Here is a 21,446-nt window from a genome sequence, read left to right as displayed (position 1 = left end):
AGAGGAGAAAAAAAAAAAGCTCAGTGTTTTTCTGTCTTCCCTCTCGGCCCCCTCCTTTCTTCAGCTTGCTTCCTGCTCTTACTCGTGGTGTTTCTTTCAGTTGCGCAAAGGTGATGCAAAGTTTTAACAGTTTTTCCTGGAGTAATATAGTCATACTATACTGCATTTTATACAGAAATCATCTAGCATATGAACAGAAGAGTATAAATGACTGCTGTTAAATTTAGCTTCAGATTTTACATCCATTTTAACCTTTATCCAGGCAGAGTAGTTATAATAGGCGTGCTGTGTTTGTGATGTAACTGGAGCAGAGAGTGATTTGTGTAACAGAATAATGTAGGTTCACCAGAAATGATTGGATGTTTTTAGCTGAAATATATCTTGGTGTGGTTGAACTGGGCTTAAGATTTTCATGTCTTCGCAAGCTGTAAAACTGCTCTAATGACGACTCTCCTGTTAAAGCAATAATTGAGATTTTTACTTGTAGAACTGCCTGAAATTCAGACTTTGTAACTGAGTGGACTGTTTTTTTGGTCAGCAGTTTCAGTAGTAAGAGTACAAATTTGTTAACAAGTGCTTTTTTTTTTTTTACATTCATACTGTATGTGTCAGTGAACCAGCATGCATAATACCAAAAACCCTGAAAGTGAAGCATCTAAATGGAATTTGGCTTTCATTGAGTTCATTTATCAGTGCTATACCTACTGTGACCTGAAAACTATTCTCTATAAAAAGGCTATGAACTCCAGAGCCTCACTCTTTCAGTATCAGGAACCCTACAGATGGTGCACAGTCTATTATTTATTACATTTTTTTTATTAGCCTTAATTCATAAGAATACTGTCAGTAACTTAGCCAGCGCTGTCAGCAGCAGAAGAATTACAGTAATCTCTACAGGCATGCTAATGAACTGTATATGACACAAATTCTACTGACAATAGGTGAGTTAAGATAACGTGAGACTCAGCAGATGCATGTAAAGTATAGGTAACATTATAAGATAAGACACTGGAGTAATGGTATGCTCTTTTAAGATTTGCATAATTGTGATGTTGTGCAAATTTTGTGTAATGACTGCCTTGGTAACGTTCACCTCCCAATACTACAGTCATTCATCAGTGAGCAGGAAAGATAAAGAAGCAAGAGGTGTTCCAAAAGGTCATAAACAGGAAGTTTAAAATGCAGAAAATTTTTAGTATTTTAATAACGGTGAAGTCAGCAGTGCGATATTAACAACTTTAAACATTCTTTTGAATACTGATCAGGAATAGGAGATTATTCGGCTTTTTATTCATTCTGCTTTTTATAAACAAAAACAAGTGAAACACATTTATGCAACAAAACAAATGTCAAGTGCTCAGATCATTTTCCAACATGTTTAAAAATTCACCAGACAACAGGACATCAACAATTTATTTATTTATTTATTCCCCCCCCCCCATCTGACTTCACAATTTTCCTCATAACTGCTTACATCCTTTGCTCATACTGAGGCTGTTAGCTTGGATAGCTTTAGCATTTACCACTTTGGCTTTGTTAGCTTCTTTCATCTGATTAGTTTTGTTGTTAAAAATGTTTGTGTGGTCATTCCCGTTCTCATGGGTCACTTTGGCTAAATTTGCGTATTTACTCACAGTGAAGAGCTTTCATGCTAACGACATGTTTGCGTGTGACACTGAGTAAACCTGCAACTATTTGCATGTGCCACTGTGTGCATGTTGCACATGCATGGACTGGGCCTGCTCGTTGCTAGTCAGGGCCACAAACAATAAAAATGGTCCAGTTCCTGTCACTAGATGGTCAATCAGTGCATCTTTAGTTTAATTTGTGTATGTTGAAGCATAGACTGAATAAAGAAAGCACACTGTGTGGGGTGCCAAGTTAACAGCAAATCCTGGCTAGCTTGGTTAGGAGGAGGAAAGCTCATACAAACACCTGCTTCCTTATTCACAAGGGATCGCGATGCCCTTCCTGAGACAAGCCCACAGGGATTTGTGTCTCCTCCCAGTCTCGAACTCTGGATTTCTTTTTTTTGTCTCTCAGGCCACCACAGTATGGAGCCTCTCACACACACACATCTGCTAATCACTGGTAAATAACGGATTGAGAAGATACTACAGTCTTCCTCACCAAAAGTGAAGCTTCGGCTATTCCACTCAGCACGTCATATTATTTGTCAGCTAAATCAAGATAATGTTTTTCCAATAAAAATGGTAGAAAAGGCAAACAGCCTAATCGTAGCAGATTGTTAATCAGCTATAATGAAAATAAACTGTGCATTGTGGCCAAAATTGAGGTCTGTGGCGTCTGCAGTGAATGAAAGTTCAATTTTGAGCCCAGGCTGATTCTGTGACACTTGAGATTGCTTGTCATAAAAACAAATGTGGTTAAGAAATGCTGAACAAGTGCAAAAAAAGAGACCTTTTTTTTTCCTTTGTGGAAATATTTTTAATGACCAATTGCTGAAAAGAATTACAGCAGTAGGGCACCCGGGATTTTTTTATTCACATTAACTTAAAACAACGTGATGCAACAGTAGGAAAGGGAAAAGTAAACGGTGAGACTCGTATCAGAAAGATGGAATTACAAAGTAACAGTAAGCTGGGTTATAGACATACACTCTCCCCTGTGCATCACTCATGCGTGTGGAATAGCAGACCCCTCAAATAACAATGAAGGCTGTTACATAGAGGTGTAAATGCAGTGAATTATTGATTGGATTAATTCACAGTATTAAAAACAATATTTTCTTTCCTGCTTACTGTAATGATTCCAATAATAAAAGCAGCACCTGTTGTGGCTCACGTTGCACCCTGCTCGTAGTATGTATGGATTTATTTATTTATTTCTACCTCTTTTGCAGGTGGAAGTGAAGCCATATGTGCTGGATGACCAGCTGTGCGATGAGTGCCAGGGAACTCGCTGCGGTGGGAAGTTTGCACCGTTCTTCTGCGCCAATGTCACCTGCCTACAATATTATTGCGAGTACTGCTGGGCGGCCATCCATTCGCGCGCCGGCCGCGAGTTTCACAAACCCCTGGTGAAAGAGGGAGGCGACCGACCCCGTCACATCTCCTTCCGCTGGAACTGAGCGGAAATTAGAGAGGGAGAGGCAACAGAGGAGCAGGAGGGCAGGTAGTGCAGGAGTCGCAAAATCATTGTACAAATAAATGCACTTTTCTGTTGCTGGTTCCTTTTTGCTCCACTTTCACCCGACATTTTTTGCAATTTTTTTGTTAAATTAATATTTAAAGACGGAAAAGAAAGATTGGATTTATATCCAGATATGTCAAGGAAGCAAAAAAAAAAAGATGTGTAATATGATTTTATTTATGTTTGATTTTTAAAATATTTTTATTAGTTCTAAAAAAAAAAAAACTTAAATAGAAAAGTTTGAGGTGTGATATGGTACTCTGCTATTTTAATTGGGATATTTTTCTAAACAGTGTATTTTATTTTAATTTTGATACAAGAGGCCCCGAAACAAATACTTGTCATTTGACATTCAGCTGACTTGTTTTGTAGCAGAGCTCTTACATTTTATTTTGTATCGAGTCTCCAGAGCAAATGCTGTTTGAACAGAATATGATTGGCTATTTATTTCTGAGAGGTAGGATTAAAGTGCCCCTATTTTGCATATTTGCATATGTTTAAAGTCTCAGTGTTTCATGTGAGGGAGGCGAGTGTTCACTCAAATTGATTTTGTGAAGTCCAAAAACAAGATTTGGGTCATACTGTTCACTGCTGCAGTGCCTGTCTTTAACCCTCTGTGTGAAACTCCGTTTTGCCTCCTGTCTCTTTAAGCCCCCCCCCCCCCCCCCCCCTAGTGACATAAGTCACAAAACAAAAACCTTTGACAGTTTCAAACAGTACAGCAGTATTTTATATATAGTTAATATATAAAAAATCAACACACACACACACACACACACACACACACACACACACACACACACACACACACACACACCAGACTAAAGGATATGGAAGAACCCAAAAGGCATAATAGGGGCACTTTAAGTTTGCTATTGATAGCTGAGGCTCCAGAGCAAATGTGAATTAAAAAGGGTGTTGCTAAAGAAGAGTGCACTTATTTCCAGTTTAAGTACTGAAGATACACAGTACGTAAGACCCTTAGTAGTTACCAAAGCTGAATCTTAATTCACTCTGACGAGCAGAAAGAGCCCACTGCAGAACGAAATGGATTCGTTTTCCCTTCCCAGATCAAAAACGTTCGAACCTCTCGTTATGATTTCCAGGACCATACAAACATTTTGATGTTACTTGAAAATCTAAACAAAATTTTAGCAACACTGATTAGGGTTTCGATCTCCATTTTGACATGCAAAAACTAATACCTCAAACTCCGCTGCTAATGTGCCGAATACAGAGAGAGAGAGAGAGAGAGAGAAAAAAGAAACCAAGAAAGAAAACATCATCGCTCTCTGGTGTTCTCCTTTCCTCAGAACTATAATCAGAGGGAAGTGATACAACAGGCAGAGAGTGATGTAACTGGCACAGTTTTCTACTCAACTTGCTTCATCACCTCCTTATTTTTGTAATCAAACCCAGGGTTGTGCTAGTGACAGAGCATCGTAAAATATACAGTGTATTATTGGAATGTATGGTAAAGGGAGGCTACAGGAGAGACAGGCTTAGTGGTGAAGAGAGAAATTCAGCCCCAGATCCCCTCCTCGTGTCTGCCTGCGGCCTCTGCTGCTAAGCTTACAGCTAACAAACAGAAGGCCTCATTCGTGGATCACAACCTGCTCGAGGCTTGAATCCACGTCCTCCAGGACCGAGGTTAAGGCAACGTGTCACTGAAGGACGGTATTGCAGTTTTTAATAGGGCTACCACCAAACAGGAAATACCTGTCTGTGTTAGTTTTGTTTTAATGCATTTGTGCAATTCTCCCAAGTCTTTAATGGAAAAAAAAAGTTTTACTTTGCATCCAAGGGTTAGTTACATTTAATGAAAGAAGCAATTAAAAGTTTATCTGACTTTGGAATCGTCATCACATGTAGGGATCTGCCCTTGAAGCCAGGTCCCTGCCAAGCTAATCCAACTCAGCATCCAGTGTTTTTGAAGCATAAATGAAGATAGTCTCTGAAGTGTGCTCTACTACTGCACACTTGTGACCCACATGCAGTTTGCTTTCCATAACGAGATTGCAGGTCCAGTCGACTGTAGCCAGCGGCTTTTGGGAACCAAAGATGGCTGTGCAGTAGTGGGTCATACTGTAGCTTGTTACTTGTGTGGAAGTTTTGGTTTTTCTTTTTCATTTTCTTCAAGGACGTTTTGCATATATATATTTTTTGTTTTCCTAAATCTGTGATTTCTACCCAGTTTTGCTTAACTGTCAAGCCCTGATAGACTCCAGCGAACCAAAGATTGGCCTTGAACATCGTCTTTACAGAATGCATTATGCATATGAACGATAGTGCCGTGAAAACCATCAGAACATCAGTATGGGGGGGGGGGGGGACAAAACAGGGCTTGCGAGACATGCAAACAAGGCCTCACACTCCCTCCGTAGCTCAAAATGGAGGTGTGTGCTGTCAGTTAGGCGCTAGTTATTTTTATCTGAAATGGATTTGTGCGTTTGGGAAAAGTAACACAAAAAGTACACCTTCCCACGGCGAAAGTAAAACTAATCCTTACCTTTGTTTGAGTCACTCAGTGGTAACCTTATTAGCCGAGCATTTAAATGTCAGGGAGTTAGTACAGAAACTTGATTATTACACACACTAGTGAGAATCCTCATATCGGCGCGGTGTTGTCGGCACCAGTTTTGCACCCTGGACATTAGTTTTGTGGGTGTGGTGGGTGAGCATTTTAGAAGTTAAAACACTTTGTGAAGAATTTGCTGTTAAATGAGATGAAAAAAAAAGATTATTTTATACATGGCCTGCTGATTTTTGGTACAGTGTTTTCTAGCTAAATTATTTTGTCATGCACATATAAACATTTATTATGCACTACTTTTCTAAATATTTTTTGTTTCTTTTTCCAACAGTCATTTTAGGCACATTTTTCACAAATGGGGAAACTCCTTTTTGCAATACCTCAATTTTTCACATTGTGAAAGGTAGCTTTTGTACTTTTGTTACTGAAAGATCTGCATATATGGAAATGTTCATTTTAGGAAAAACAAAAAAAGTTGAGTGATTTCAATATATATTATTTTCAATTATGCTTTTTATACATTTCAGTGCTGAGGAATCTTTACAACTAAGTGCGCACTTGTGTTGATGCGACTTCAGATGTGCAGAGGAGAGACCAAAGTGTATCGCTCTCTTGGTCTTAGCTTTTCTTACACTAGATGTTTTCCAGTCGATCTGGTCAATAAGAGCATGGCGAGAAAAAGAAAGAAAGAAAGAAAGAAAGACATATAATTTGGGATTGATGTTAATGTGTCTAAAAATGGCTATACTAGTTGGAAATGGTAACTTCTGTCTTGGTTTCCTCTCCATAGATGGAGCATAACTTATTATATAAGGAGAATGCAAAATTTGGTTCACGCTTAACGCTGAATCTCGTATCACAAGAATGGATGTTTGGTGTTTAGATATTTTAATATTTGAAAAAAAAGTATATATATATATTCTTGAACTTGCCAACTAGCACCTATTGTAATCCTTAGCATGCATGACGAAAAAAAAAAAGAAAAAGAAAATGACAAGTACAATGAATTAGCTATTACAATTAATTGTTGTGGTGTGCACCAAATGTTTCTCAACTATTCAGTTAAGGACACCCCGAACCCGCTCTCACCTCACCCTCTTCCCATGTTCCTGCCCCACGTGTCGATTTCCTCGCTTCCCCATTCGCAGACCTCTGCAGGATGCACGTGACAGAGAGATAAAAGAAACCTACCTTTGAATTGATTTGGCAGTGCAGGACTTTGAGCATCCTTTATATAGAGAACACTGTTTAAAAAGACTTGAGAACCTGTCCCCGCTGTCTGTCGAGGTGATCTTACATAGACCTATCTGGAGGAAAGGGGAGCTTAAAGACTTGAATGTGGTAAATGTTGCAAGTTAACTTCAAGTTGTTATGTGCAATACTTCTTTTGAACCTTTTTCCAGATAAAGACTCTTTGCAATGTAATTCTTTAATGCCATTTTTAATTGCAGACATTTAATTAAAGAAGATGTTAATATGTTTTTCACAGTCATTTTCTACTGTTATTGTAATCCTTTTCATGCTGGTGTTTGTAAAAAAGAAAAGAAATCAAACTATTTGTACTAATATAAATAATTGAAGTTATTTTTAAAACATTAAAGGTTTTGTGCTCATTTGCTTATTTTGTTTATTTTAAGCTACTGTGATTGATTGCATTGTAATTATTAGGTCAACAATGTATTTAGCTGTTTATTGGTATATTTTTAATTGGAATGTATAATTGATTTTTATAATTTTGATCAGATTTTTGTTATATTTTTGAGGTGAAGCTTTTAATATGTTAAAGTGTCTAGTTTTTACTAATTGCTATATTGTGCTCCACAATATATGGTTCACATTTTCTGAAGGAAAATAAATATTTAAATATTTGTCTGTTAATGATGTTACTTAATGGCAAGATTTCAATAGTTTTTAACTGTGTATGGGAAGGTTGTTGTATTTATTAATAGCATTTTTTTACTTAAGATATCACCTTAATTTTTATTGTCATTTCACTTTATAAGTTCCTATTTTTGTATTTTCCTTTCTAATTAAGTTATGTAATACGGATATGTCCATATTTCTAGGAGTTGGTCTGTAGAAGTGCTAGTGAAACGAAAAAGAAAAATCTAATGTTATTTAATTGTTTGCAGCCAACTATTTATAACAGTATGCATAATTTTTAAATATTTGTAATGTGAAATGTTGAATGAAATAAATCTTAACTGTGATGAAAGCCTGTGTGTGATGTGATTATTTATGACTGTTGTGTTGTCACAGCTTTAAACCTTCAGCTCCTTAATCAGTGTTCAAATCTGGCTGAAAGTTGAATAATTAAAGAGGAGTGTCGATGCCTTGTCTGGCTAAAGGCATCCGCTGTCCGCCTGATCTTCTACAATTCACAAGAATTCCCACTCCTAGAGAAAACTGCACACGACAGTCATCTGATGGCTCAAGGTCGTATTTGTTGTTTTATGGGATTTTTCTCGATGACGAGAAAACTTTGACGTTCCTTCAGTTTTTCACGCATTCAACAACTGAGGAGAAGAATGAGCTGAATGAAAGAATATTGTTTTCCTTCTTATTTTATTTTATTTTTTATATCAAACAACGATAACCGGAGAAATTCAACATGCAGGATTTTAAATTGTTAAGGGAACAAAGTTGTCTAAACCTACCTGGCTCTGTGTGATAAAGTAATAGATGGTTGTGCCTTGGCAACATGAACTGCAATCATGGCTTTCAGTAACTGGTAATTAGTCTTTCACATCACTGTGGAGGAATTTTGGTCCACTTTTTTTTTTTTTTTTTTTTTTTTTTTTTTTAAATTCAGCCACATTGGAGGGTTTTCCGGCATAAATGGTTTTCACACCAGATGTAACTGGTGTAAAAGTTATACTTTTGACCTTACTTTAAGTTTGATTCCATAAAAAGTGACAAAAACATTAGCGTCCGCTGCTCACGTGGGAAGAAAACTTCTTTTTACAGCGAAAAAAAACCCCCTAAATTTCCAAGCAAGCACCGAGTGCGCTATGACGTAATGGGAAGTTCACAGAGAAACTGCCGTATCCTTCCACTGACCGCTGCGGCACACCTGCACCAGGGTAAACCTCCGCCTACCCCACTCCTGCTTTACAGGTGAAAATAGAGCAACAGGACCGCTGAGTCTTTGACTTTATTTATTTTCTGCTGTGTTTTACTTGCATCGATTTGAAAGAGTGAGTGTAAACACACAAAAAAAAAATTATTATTTTATGTGCTGGAATGTGCAGAAAATAGGTTTAAATATTAAACAAATTTCTTCCAGTCAGAGAATGTTGCATATAATTAAATTTTTGCTTGATGCATAAAGTTAAAAGATTAAAACTGATAAAACAAGTTAAAAAAAGAGACTTTTCCATTTGATTACATTTTGTATGATGGATTATGCAGAAAAAGTAGAATTGGGCTGAAAGATCTTTCGCTTTATCACCTATTCAGGTTGTAAATCGTGTTTTTAAAAAGTAACTAAGTAACTAAGTAATTACCTTTTAGTTCATGTTTGAGTATAAAAGGAGCTGTCTACACTTTTTCTTTGTGAGTTCATTACTACCTATCTAATAACCCAGACACGACCTGTTCTTTTGTTTTCTGAACATGTGTGACAGCTCGGTAACACCACCAGCTGGCTGCATCTTATTTGTAACAGAAGTCCTCTTTCCATGTAAAGTGTGATTTTTAGTCAAAGAAATGTAAATTTTGTAGAGATGTTTGATACAGTTAGGCCATAAATATTTGCACAGAGACAACTTTTTTTATTTTTGGTTCTGTACATTACCACAATTAATTTTAAATGAAACGACTCAGATGCAGTTGAAATGCAGACTTTCAGCTTTAATTCAGTGAGTTGAACAAAAAGATTGCATAAAAATGTGAGGAACGAAGACATTTTTAACACAATCCCTTCATTTCAGGGGCTCGGTGTAACTGGACAAATTAAATAACTAAAAATAAAATGTTCATCTCTAATACTTTGTTGAAAGCCCTTTGCTGGCAATGACAGCCTGAAGTCTTGAACATGGACATCACCAGATGCTGGGTTTCCTCCTTTTTAATGCTCTGCTAGGCCTTTACTGCAGCGGCTTTCAGTTGCTGTTTGTTTGTGGGCGTTGCTGTCCAAAGTTTAGTCTTCAATAAATGAAATGCATACCCAACTGGGTTACGGTTAGGTGACTGACTTGGCCAGTCAAGAATATTCAATTTCGTTGCATTAATAAACTCCTGGGTTGCTTTGCTGTATGTGTTGGGTCATTGTCCATCTGTATTATGAAACGCTGCCCAATCAATTTGACTGCATTAGCTGGATCTGAAAAGAGTGTATGTCTCCGTCTCATTTGGCTTTTGTCCTGTGTCACATCATCAACAAACAGTAGTGTCCCAGTGCCGCTGGCAGCCATGCACACCCAAGCCATCGCACTGCCCCTGCCCTGCTTCACAGATGATGTGGTATTATTTGGATCATGAGCTGTTCCACAGCTTCTCCATACTCTTCTCCTTTTTCTTGCCATCATTCTGGTAGAGGTTGATTTTGGTTTCATCTGTCGAAATATTTTTTTTCCAGAACTGTGCTGGGGTTTGGCTTTTTTTTTAGACGTTTTTATTTACTTATTTATTTTTTGAGCAAAGTCCAATCTAGCCTTTTTATTCTTGAGGCTTATGAGCGGTTTGCACTTTGCAGTGAACTCTCTGTATTTACTTTCATGCAGTCTTCTTGGATATTGTTACGCATACCTCCTGGAGAGTGTTGTTCACTTGGTTGATGTTGTGAGGTGGTTTCTCTTCACTGTGGAAATGATACTGCGATCATCCACAATTGTTGTCTTCCATGGACGTCCATCTTTTTTTGCGTTGCTGAATTCACCAGTGCTTTCTTTCCTTGGATGTACCAAACAGTAGATTTTGCCACTCCTGTTATTGTAGCAGATGTTTTTTTTTTCTGTTTTCATAGCTTAAGGATAGCTTTGTTCACCTTCATGGAAAACTCCTTTAACCACATGTTGTCTTTTCACAGCAAAATCTTCTAAATGCAAGCACCACACCTCAAATCAACCCCAGGCCTTTTGTCTGCATTACTGATAATGACTTTGAGTTAATTGTCCAATTACTTTTGGTCCCCTTTCTCCAATTTGAATGTGGATACCCTCAAATGAAAGCTGAGAGACTACACATTCTGTCCATTATATAATTATAAATGGAAAGTGTTTGGATAAGCAGGTAAAAAAACAAAACTTGTGTCAATGTCCAAATATATATGGACCTAGCTGTAGTTGTTAGTGTGATACAGCCTACCTTTTCAGGTGAGGGGAGGGAAGAACATGTTGTTATCAGGAAGACAAGTTTAGAATAACATAAAACATATCTCGTCCACACCCAGTAATATGAATATAACAAGATGACTGCAGTATTAAACTATCCTGGTGCTCGGCTTATAGGCTGAAAATCAATACGTCATCATCTGATTCCCATGGACAAACAAACGGAGCTTGTTAGATTGTGTCAGGAAATTGTATGAAGAAATAATTTGTATTACCTCATACCACAGGGCAGCTGGAGGATGATATTTCTCCACTGCAAACAGAGCTCCATCTTTGAGGTTCTCACAAAAGGAGATGATGCAATGGCTGAAAAAAAAAATGTCTGCAAAATCACTTTAGGTGTATTGTGTCTCGCTTACAGTCAATTATCCCATTTTAGTCGGTTCCCTGAGAACCATAAAGGAGCTAATTCCTAAACCTGAGAGGACGCAGTAGGAACATTACAGTAAGTATACAGAAACAGGCATCAGATTATATCTCTGTTCAGCTGCTGAATAATCAGGTAATCACCCGTCACAAAAGGATGAAGGGTGGTCATGCTCAGCTAAACTTCTAAATACTTTCAATACGTTTGACGGCAGGGAAATAAATGGAAGCTCATCTTTAATCATCTGATGTGCTATAAAAAATATTATATTTGATCCATGGAGGAGTTAGGTGTTTATGTCAGCTGACTTGATAACCTCAGGAAGATCTGCAAGCACAGCAATGAAGCAGAAAAGTGCATAAAAGATTACGTTTCCCCTGTTGTGCCTCTATGGAAATGCGCTTCCTGGCCAGGAGGGTAGAGAAGGTGGTTAAACCACGGAGAAGGTGAAAAAGCATGAAAAAGTCACCACCTCTGTGAAATATGGCTGCCTACATACCGACTCTTGGGCTCCAAATGTCCCGTTAATGCTGCATACAGGTTACACGTCCCCACAAACTTGTGAAATATGATTATGATTATTATTAATAATATTAATGATTAAATAATAATGAATACCATTATCATTAGTTGTATTATTTGCAGCATTTGTACCTTTCAAATTGTCTCCAGCAGCATTAGTAGTCATATTATTATTTTCACTCATTAGTAGAAGCAGTGATTATTTGAATAATGCTAGTTTTAGTAGTAATCGTATTAGTAAGCAATAGTAGTAATAAGTCCGATTAAGTAATAGTAATACCTTTTGCAGTATTTGTACCCTGCCAATTGTCTCTAGCAGTAATGCTAGTAGTATTGGTATTTTCATTGGTAGGATTAGTAGAAGCAGTGATAATTTACAGTAATGCTAGTTTTAGTAGTAACAGGATAGAATGGCGCTTTATTGTTATTGTATATGTACAATGAAATTAGTAGTATTACTTGCAGTATTTGTAGGTTGCCAGTTGTCTCCAGCAGTATTAGTATTATTCATATGATAAGCAACTGTATTTGATGTAGTGTTAGTTTTAGTAGTTTTAGCAGTAGTAGTGTTTCTACCTTGTGCAGCCTCCACCTGATAATGGTAAATTATTACGGACACGCCCTCTTTTGAAATATCAGCTGCACTGTTACACTGGCTGCGTGTCACTTGTTAAACCACCAGGTGGCGCTGTAGGACCAAAGAAACCAGTTTGAGTCCCGCATGTTTCATGCTGCCTTCACGTGATGCGTGTAATGTTGCTTCTTTATGGAAAATGTCCGTTTTAAAACTGGGGAAATGAGAATATTAAGCAACTTCTAAGTGATCGGGATGTCATATTCAGGGTGGAGAGCAAAATCAATCCGCTCCAAGCAGTCCACTTTTATTCTTCGGGTTAGATCTGTGTATTCACAACGCTAGATCCGGACCCGCTTTAATTCATTTAACAAACAAAAGTGACCAAAATGCTCTAAAATATGTTGGTGAAAAATCGGACTTTACCAGGTAACTTGAAAGGCAACGACCGTCCAGTTTCCACTTTGGCAAAACAAACGAGACTCTTAGAGGAGGAAAAAAACCCCAAACATCCCCCTAGTGGCAACTCCAGCGGCTTGGCGTTAGCAGCTCGGAGAGGAAGAGGCTGTTTGGATTAAGGGGGTTGGGCTGCCTGCTGGTAGGAAACCTGCCGCCAGACATCCAGTTTGTCTCCGGCGGTGCAGCGCAGCTTTCCCGCAGCATCAGCAGCAGCGACGCCGCAGAGCATCCTCCAGCCTCACCTGCTCCTCATCTGCGCTCCCTCCGCCTCTGTCCACACAAACAGTGCCGCAGCACGGAGGAACCGGGCGGACAAGGACGAGCAGCTGTAAGTATCAGCCTATTTTTTTTTTACGCGTTATTCGTTCATTTTCTGATGGTTTTGTTGTGATAGAAAGAAGGTGCTGAAGACAGAATGCATATTTCCTTTCCCCCCCTCCTTGTTTTTCGGTAGTTTTCACTCAGATACATGTTTCAGTGTAAACGAAAAAAATTCCCCTCCCTCCGATTTCCTGTTTTTACTCTAATCATTCACCAATCAATCATTCAGGCATTATTTGAGCACCTTTTTGTGCGTAAGCTGCCTCACAGCTACACTCCGCTTAATTCAACATTTTTATTCACCGTTTCATTAAAAATCGTCCCCATCAATCAACCAGCGTTTGCCAGCTTTCATTGACCTGAGAGGCTGTAAAGGTGCAAAACTTCCTCTTTTCAGAAGTAGGCTTCGGGGAAATAAAGGAATACTAAAGGCTGAAGATGGTGAAACTGGGGAGTAATCTGCAGGACAAAGGCGCCAAACCTGTGAGCGTGGAGGACGGCTTTCAGAATGTGCCCCTCATCACTCCACTGGATGTTGGCAGCCTCCAGAGCCAAGCACCTGACAAGGTGAGAGACTGCCCACCAGCTTCTGTGCATCTTCTTCCCAAATCTGCCTTCGCTGCCATTGCCTCAGTGCTTTTGACCTGTGCCATCCTCCCACACACAGACAAACACAGCAAAGGGAAAAAAAAAGGGTGATATGATGGCTCTGTTAAGCTGTGGGAGGCATTTTGCTGTTATTGTTTGAAACCACTTGCCCCCCCACCCTCTTGAGGGGAGGATCATTGCAGATCAATACAAAGTTGATGTGAGTGTTCACCTTTATCTGGTGAGGCAGTATTTCACTCCTGATGGAGGTGATCTCCTGTTATCCCAGGATTGCAGGACCTCATATTTGTAGTTCACAATGGGTCACTAAATGTCTTAAAATCACGTTGATTTATATTATGTCGATTTTTACTTTTATTTGCCATCCGTGTGTGTGTGTGTGTGTGTGTATTATGTTTTCTTTCTCCATTTATTCACACATTCATTCATCTTATCTGTCTCCCAGCCATGTCCTTTGTCTTCCAGCTGAGATTAGGAGACAGATTTGGTGCCAGACAGACTGTCATTTGTCATCTTGACATCCCATAGTAACTGCGCCGCCGCTCGTTAATCCAGTTACCATGGTGGCAGTGCAGCGCCGATTGGTGTATGTGCCGGGTTGGAAGAGAGAGCAGCACTGATTGCGCATTATAAGAATTAATGGAATTAGGCAGCAAGGCGAGCTCATTGTCACTTTTTGCACACATGAAAGCTTTATTGTGGATTGTTTGTTTCGCTGTTTGGATGTAAGGATGAACATTTTTCAGCTATATTAATCCATATTTCTCCTCTCACCAAGTGACCAATGACTTGTAGAAGTAAAAACAAATCAAATTAGATACATTTTGAGAAATAAATCCATAACTTTGGACTGTAACGCCATATTTTTGTATTTTATTGGAGTTGGTAAACCAACAGAGAGCTATCAGCTTCATGTGTAGCTGTAAGAAGCTTTATGGCATGATTAATCCCCCCTATTTAATTGCTGTTTAGCCATTTTTAGTGAAAAGCCTCTAACAACCAAATGTACTTTATTCACATCACTGAATGACAGACACGAAGCAACTAACTGGTGGTAGAGTGGAGCATTTAGGAGCTGGATATTTCCCTCTGGAGAACATCTGAGCTCAGAGAGAGTCAATATTGGAGCTACACAGCCAGCAATGGCCAGAAATACGATGACAAATGAGTGAAAATGTTGCTGCATAACAGCTGACGATGTTAATAAGTGTCTGGCTTCCATAGCTGGAATATTCCCATTAAGGGAGATGTCATTTCTCCGGACGTTTATACTGTATGTGGCAAATTTAAGAGGCTTATGCTGTGTGTTTAAATTTGAAGTTTAGCTGTGCTTGTGTTCTTCATATCATGGTCACCCCGTTTTTTGAAAAATGCGTTAACAAAGGGTTTAAATTTTTGAGCGTACACACACAAAACTCCACCGTATGAAACGAGCTCCCGTTTGGCCTGCTGCGAGGCGAAACAGATAGCACAGCCTGAACTCCACAGCGCGGATTCTGCTGAGGGAAGCACAGTCGCTTTCCATTTCATTTACCTGTTAACTCAGGAGACCTGCCATTCACTGTGCTAACACACACACATGCGCACACACTTGCAATTTCATTCACGGTTGTGCTTGCGGGAATTCTAGCAGCGCATACTTACAACAAAGGCGGCGCGTGCGTGCACGTGTGCGTGAGTGACAGGTCGTCTCTGTCACCAGTTTGTGAAACGGCGTTCTTAGTAGAGCTGTCAGTCATTTTACTCTGATCAAATCAGTCCCAGCAGATTCACCAACACTGCTACGTACTGTAGATGAAGCTGCCTTTGCACACACACACACACACACACACACACACACACACACACACACACACACACACACACACACACTCACTCATTGCTGTATTACTGTACTGTGTGACTACACAAATATGTCTTATATTGATTACCTGAAAAGGGAGACTGACAGAGAGAATAACCTGAGTTGAGTATAAGTCCCCATCCAGTGACTTATTGCTGTTGACATTTAAGAGGAAAAGAGGTCAAACAGGATGGCTTGCAGTTTTTTGTTTTTTTTAATGTAATTTTTTTTCTGTTTGGCTTTGTTTTTGAGTTTTTACATGCCTCAGGAGATGCATCCACAAAGATTGCATTTGCTTGCTGCTTTTGGATAAATCTGCTGACAGCTGATGCAGATTTTGCCGGCTTGCTCCCAGGACTGGGAAATTGTTAGTTCAGCCCCTCCGTGTGCTCATTTATTTTGTGCTCATTTGTGCATTCGGACACTAAGCAAACAAAACCGTGGCAAGTTTTTTTTTGTGTGTGTGTGTTGCTTTTAATCTATCACTATGCAAACGAAAGTGGATCCGTTTGTTAACAGTCAGGACAGTGTGGGAGTCGGAAAGGTCAATTTGCTGCTTAATCTTAGCATTTGTTTGGAGCTGTAAGTGTGAGAATTTTCCTCCTGGTAAGTGATGCATGAATGCAAGAGAGGCCAAGAAATAATGAAATATTTAATTAGACATCAGATTTTATGAAATCTCTAGAAAATTCATCTGTTTATATTTTAAGCTCTTATGCAACAACTTTATAATTCATTTGGAGTCCCTTTTCTTTGGAGTTCCTGATTTGAATAAAGCCACCAATCTTGCACATGAGACCCAAAGCAGTCAAACTGTGGGTCAGACTGATAACATTAAGCTGAATCTATGCTATTCAGCTCTGGAAAGCACAGAGGACCAGACAGCTTGTTTCTCGTTGTTATCACCAGTGTCGGGTGTAATAGATTACAAAGTAATCACATTGCTATTTTTTTCAGTACCACACGTTGATTAAATAACATTACGTTATTTCACTATTTGCACACAAATACATAAAATGTGCCCTTTTCTTCCTGCACACCTGCACTATAATAGGCTGTTTTCAGTTTAGCAGGGAGGAAGAAAATGGTGGAGCAGTGTTTGACTTTTGAGGAGTATAGGTCTGAGAATTACCTTCATTTTCATTGTATAAAAATACCAGAGCATGATGGTAAAATGTAAGCTGCACCCAGGAAAGAAACAGCGGCACTGTACTGCTAACACAGCGTTGGCTCTTTGCAAGCATTTGCACGGCATGCTAACACAAAGCTAGCAAAGAACCCAAAGTGACATTAAAGCTGAGGGTATGCAGAGTCTAGCCCAGCAGCCAGAGCCTGATCATAAACAACAACAGTGATGAGCAGTCTGACTTGTAGCCATGTAGCATCCATTTCTACCTTTTTTTGGACAGAGTCACTGTAGCAATCACTTAAAAGTCCCTTTAGGCTGATTTTCAATGTTGTGTCAATGACTTTGGTTTAAAAGTTAAACAATCAAAGACAGACCATGTGTATGTCCTCATTAGGATAGGGATTTGTACCAGCATGTCATGCTGTAATCGACAGTTTATATTGTTAACACACCAAGTGTGCTGCAAAAAAGCAACATAAAATTAAACATAAAACAAGAAAAGGAAGAAACCGAGATTCTGGGTTCATTTAATTCTCACGAGAAGGCAGCAGCATTGAGAATTTCATGGTTTTCTCCAAGAGTTGAAGCCGAAACACGGTTGCTTTCATGCATATTTCAGGATGTCAGTGGGGCAGTTTGAACTCTTGTTGGCAGAGCTGAGACCACATTTTAGGAGGGAGAAATTTTTTTTCAGAGAGCTGATTGACCCGGAGCAACGTCCAGCTATGAGTCTGTGGCAAAACTGTGTTATTTTACTATTTCCATGTCTCCAAGTCTGAGGCCATGGTCTTCAGCCGGAAAAGGCTAGAGTGCCGACTCTATGTCAGGTACGAGTTACTGCTCCAAGTGGACCCTAACGTAACTCAGAGTCTTGTTCACGAGCAAGGGGAGCAGGAGATCTCGATTTAACAGTCGTTCTACGTTCTTACCTTCACCTATGGTCACGAGCTTTGGGTAGTGACTGAAAGAACGAGGTCGTAGATACAAGTGGTAGAAATGAGCTTTCTCCAAAGGGTGGCTGGCCTCGCCCTTAGAGACAGGGTGTGGAGTTCGGCCATCCAACACTCAGATTAGAGGCGCTACTGCGCCACATCAAAAGGAGCCAGTTGAGGTGGTTTGAGCATCTGACAAGGTGTTCCGGGCATGTCCCAGTCAGAGGAGGTACTGAGGCAGACCCAGGACACGCTGGAGAGATTATATCTCTTGGCTGGCCTGGGAGTGCCTTGGTCTTGGAGTTGCTGGAGGATGTGGCTAGGGAGAGGGAGGTCTGGGCTTCTCTGCTTAGGCTGCTGCCCATGCGAATAAGCAAAAGAAAATAGATGGATGGATGGATGAATATTCAATACTGGTGTCATGAGGTATGAATACACATGTTCCCAAATGCAGTGGTCTGATTGGTCAGATCTGTTTATTTTGATCTGAAAAATCTGAAAAATTGAGCTACAAATGCTGTAAATTTGTGCTGCAGATTTATGCAGTTGATGTGAATGACTTCATTAATAATAAAATATTCACAAAGATTTAAAAGCCTTAATCCACAGTAATGCAACAAGTAGTGTAAAGAATTACATTATTCAGGGAGTCATTAAGTAATGTAAAGTTTAAAAAATGACAGGAAGTGTAATACATTACCTTTTTTGAGTAAGGAACCTATACTGGTAATCATTTTGTTATTTGACGTTGATTGTGTCTGTAGGAAAACATTCCTTTGTCTAAATCAGAAACTGTAGACTCGTTGCGGCGACAGGCTTCATAATCTCACTGAATACTGGGTTGCTGTTTTTGCCACTTGCCCTATCCAGAAAGAGTTCACTGGTAATCAGCTTTTATCATTCTCTCAAAATCTGATCTGAGACCAGTTTTGTTCTCTTTGTCCTTTAAAGCCAAAGCGAGGTTTTAGTAGGCCATGTGACCCGACTAGTACCCCACATCAGCGGTGCGGTTGTGAGCGGCTTTACAAATACGAGTCCAGCTGTTTTCTCCCTGATCCCTGTCTGATGAGTATGTGACCTTGCCGGCTACAGGGTTACTCGGGGATATTTGCAGATTTTTGCAGGGGTGGGGTAACTTTATGACAGTAAAGTTCATACACTTACAGGCACACCAACGCATGGAAGGAAAATGCTGCTGAGGCATTAGAAAAGCATTAGATTTGATTTCATTTGGGCAGAGATGCATCACGGCCTCTGCTGCGCCACCAATATCTTGATTGGATTTCTGGTAGTTTGAAAGAAAATCAACAACAACAACCAGAGGAGGGTGGCAAGAGGTGGACTGCCTCTGAGAGAGACACGCAGATCGTTTCTGTTTATCATTCCTCTAAGAACAAAGCTAAGCTACCAAGACTTGCTTCAAAGGCAGTAAGAGACTTACAATCACTCTCGTCCTGTTTAACACACATCCTCATTCTTTTATTGTTCTCACTTCCCTCAGTTACTTCAGAGACGCTTTCAAGTCTTGTTCTTTCTTTTTGCGATTCTTTGTTCTTATCCTCATAAATTAAAGAGGAATTCCTGGTATTGAGAACCCTCCATCAGGCAGTCAAATCAGTAATGGATCAGCGGATGATTTCTTATGCGTTGTGACGGCTTTGGGCCTCCTAACCAGATGAACCATCGCTCATGTTAATTTGCCAAATCGCCACAGATTCTAAATATATTTTTTATACGTTTATCTGGCTGGATGTGCACAGAGGCTGTAGGCCAGATCAGATGAAACGCAAAGCCTACACAGTCTGTTTTTTGTTTAACAGTTTGAATAGCAAGCTTTAGCGGGGGATCATTTAGATATCTTTTTTTGTTTATGATTAGATTTAGATTCCATATAGAGTATTTCCCAAATGAAGAAATTAATCGTTTTGTCAATCATCTGTCATAACATGTTGGGAAACATGCATAAAAAAGGATAACAGTGAGTTTACCATCACTATAGAGCGAACAGCTGGTATTGCTTTGACTGAACACTAGTTAGTTGATGAATACCTTAAGGAGACCTAAGGACCATTAAATTCATGCAAAATAATAGACAGTGTCAGTTTATCTTCAGTATTTAAATGAATGAAATACATGTATGCATGTTCAGCCTTCAACAGTTTTGTGTTTATTTTATACTGTAGCAGCCATTCAGGGCTCATGCTTTCTTTCCACTGTGTAATCCAACAGTACTGCAGTGCTGCTGGTTGGTTGGAGTGTTGCACCTTTGGATTTAAAGCCCTGCTGGTTTATATTCTGTCTGTGTAGCCACAGATTGATTTCTACCTCAGATGCTGGGGAATGCAAATAGCTGCTCTTACTTTCCTGATAAGAGGACCAGCAGTACTCACTCTGACAGGCTAACAGAGACTTTCAGGATTGAGCCCCAGTAATTGTTGGGTCATGGTAATGGTGCAAAGCTTTTCTTTCATAGGTCGCCATGATTAAGATTTTTATTTTCATATGAACTAAACAGCTGTGGTGATAAAAGGGTGGATACGGTCCGCAATAATGCTCAGGTAGGCTGTGGTGTTAAAACCATGCTCAGTTGGTAGTAAGTTTGCCAAGAACATATCCCCCCATGCCATTACACCACGAGCCTGAATTAGGGCTGTTCGATATAACAATATATATCGGATGACGATATAAAAACGTCTATCGTTTCATTTTACGCTATCGTTTGTTTCGTGGTGTCGCAAAATAAACTGTTTACGGCAATATTTTTTCATCCTTTTGATGGTCACTGTAGTGGCTATATTAATTTCTTCTTTCTCTCTTTCTCTTATATTTTATATAACCACACTACTGACGGGCAAGCGCCTGTTTTTATGCGTTGTGGTTAGCAACAACGACGGTAACAGCATCACGTGTCAGCTTGTTTATGTTCCACATAAACCTTTCACAATAAAGCTCAAGATCCTGTTGAGACTTTTCAAAATAAACTGAATCACGTGAAAGAGCAGATTATTTATGGATGAGAAGCAAAAAAAAAATAAACCTTAGACTCAAATGTTAGAACAGGCTTTTCCCCGCAGCACGCTGTGTAATAAATACTCACAAAGAAAACGGCGGTCGTTACAACTTATGTCTAAAAATGTATCGTTTCATGCATCTGTTAAAACACTCGACTCCAGCTACATGACGCGCAGCTGGAAACACTTCACGCAAGTCGAGCTGCCCGAGATTCACAGAATTTACAGAAAATGTTACATTTTTGTGATTTATATCGTTATCGGAACGATAGAATTCTTATATCGGGATATGAGATTTTGTTCATATCGCACAGCCTTAGCCTGAATTGTTTATAAAAAGCATGATCCATGCTCGTTACCCGCCAATTCAGATGACCCCACCATCGTCACAGCAGAAACTGTGACTCCTTAAACCAGGCAACATTTTTACATTCTTCTGTTTTTTAACTTTGATGAGGCTGTGTGAATTGTAGCCTCAGTTTTCTGTTTTAAGCTGACAGGAACAGCACCTGGTGTGATCTTGCCCTTCCGCTTCAGGGTTCAGTATGTCGTGCGTTCATAGACGTTCCTCTGCATATCTTGGTTGTAGGGTCACAATACCAGAAATTGAATAGTTAGTACCAGTAGTTGAATTAATGGACAGCCAATTCGATATCAAAA

At 39.4% G+C, this 21,446-nt stretch overlaps 2 protein-coding genes across 10 annotated transcripts in view; both read left to right on the top strand.

Annotated features, from left to right (window-relative positions):
- cpeb4b (cytoplasmic polyadenylation element binding protein 4b) overlaps positions 1 to 7,901 on the top strand; it is a 38,072-nt gene extending 30,171 nt beyond the window's left edge. For all 8 annotated transcript variants that reach the window (XM_082549452.1, XM_082549450.1, XM_082549448.1 and 5 more), the window contains one exon: positions 2,864 to 7,901. In XM_082549452.1, coding sequence (XP_082405578.1) covers positions 2,864 to 3,091 — 228 coding nt within the window. In that variant the 3' untranslated portion in view covers positions 3,092 to 7,901. The remainder of the gene's footprint in view (positions 1 to 2,863) is intronic.
- Positions 7,902 to 13,068: 5,167 nt separating this feature from the next.
- nsg2 (neuronal vesicle trafficking associated 2) overlaps positions 13,069 to 21,446 on the top strand; it is a 56,819-nt gene continuing 48,441 nt past the window's right edge. The window contains exons 1-2 of one of the 2 annotated variants that reach the window (XM_082547859.1): positions 13,069 to 13,269; positions 13,663 to 13,829. In XM_082547859.1, coding sequence (XP_082403985.1) covers positions 13,701 to 13,829 — 129 coding nt within the window. In that variant the 5' untranslated portion in view covers positions 13,069 to 13,269; positions 13,663 to 13,700. Of the gene's footprint in view, positions 13,270 to 13,659; positions 13,830 to 21,446 lie in introns of both variants that reach the window. The other variant, XM_082547858.1, reaches the window with a different exon arrangement.

The sequence above is a fragment of the Aulonocara stuartgranti genome, assembly GCF_965226115.1.
Source record: "Aulonocara stuartgranti genome assembly, chromosome: 10".
Taxonomy (NCBI): domain Eukaryota; kingdom Metazoa; phylum Chordata; class Actinopteri; order Cichliformes; family Cichlidae; genus Aulonocara; species Aulonocara stuartgranti.
Note: the sequence above shows the minus strand (reverse complement) of the source record. Positions and strands in the feature narration are given on the sequence as shown.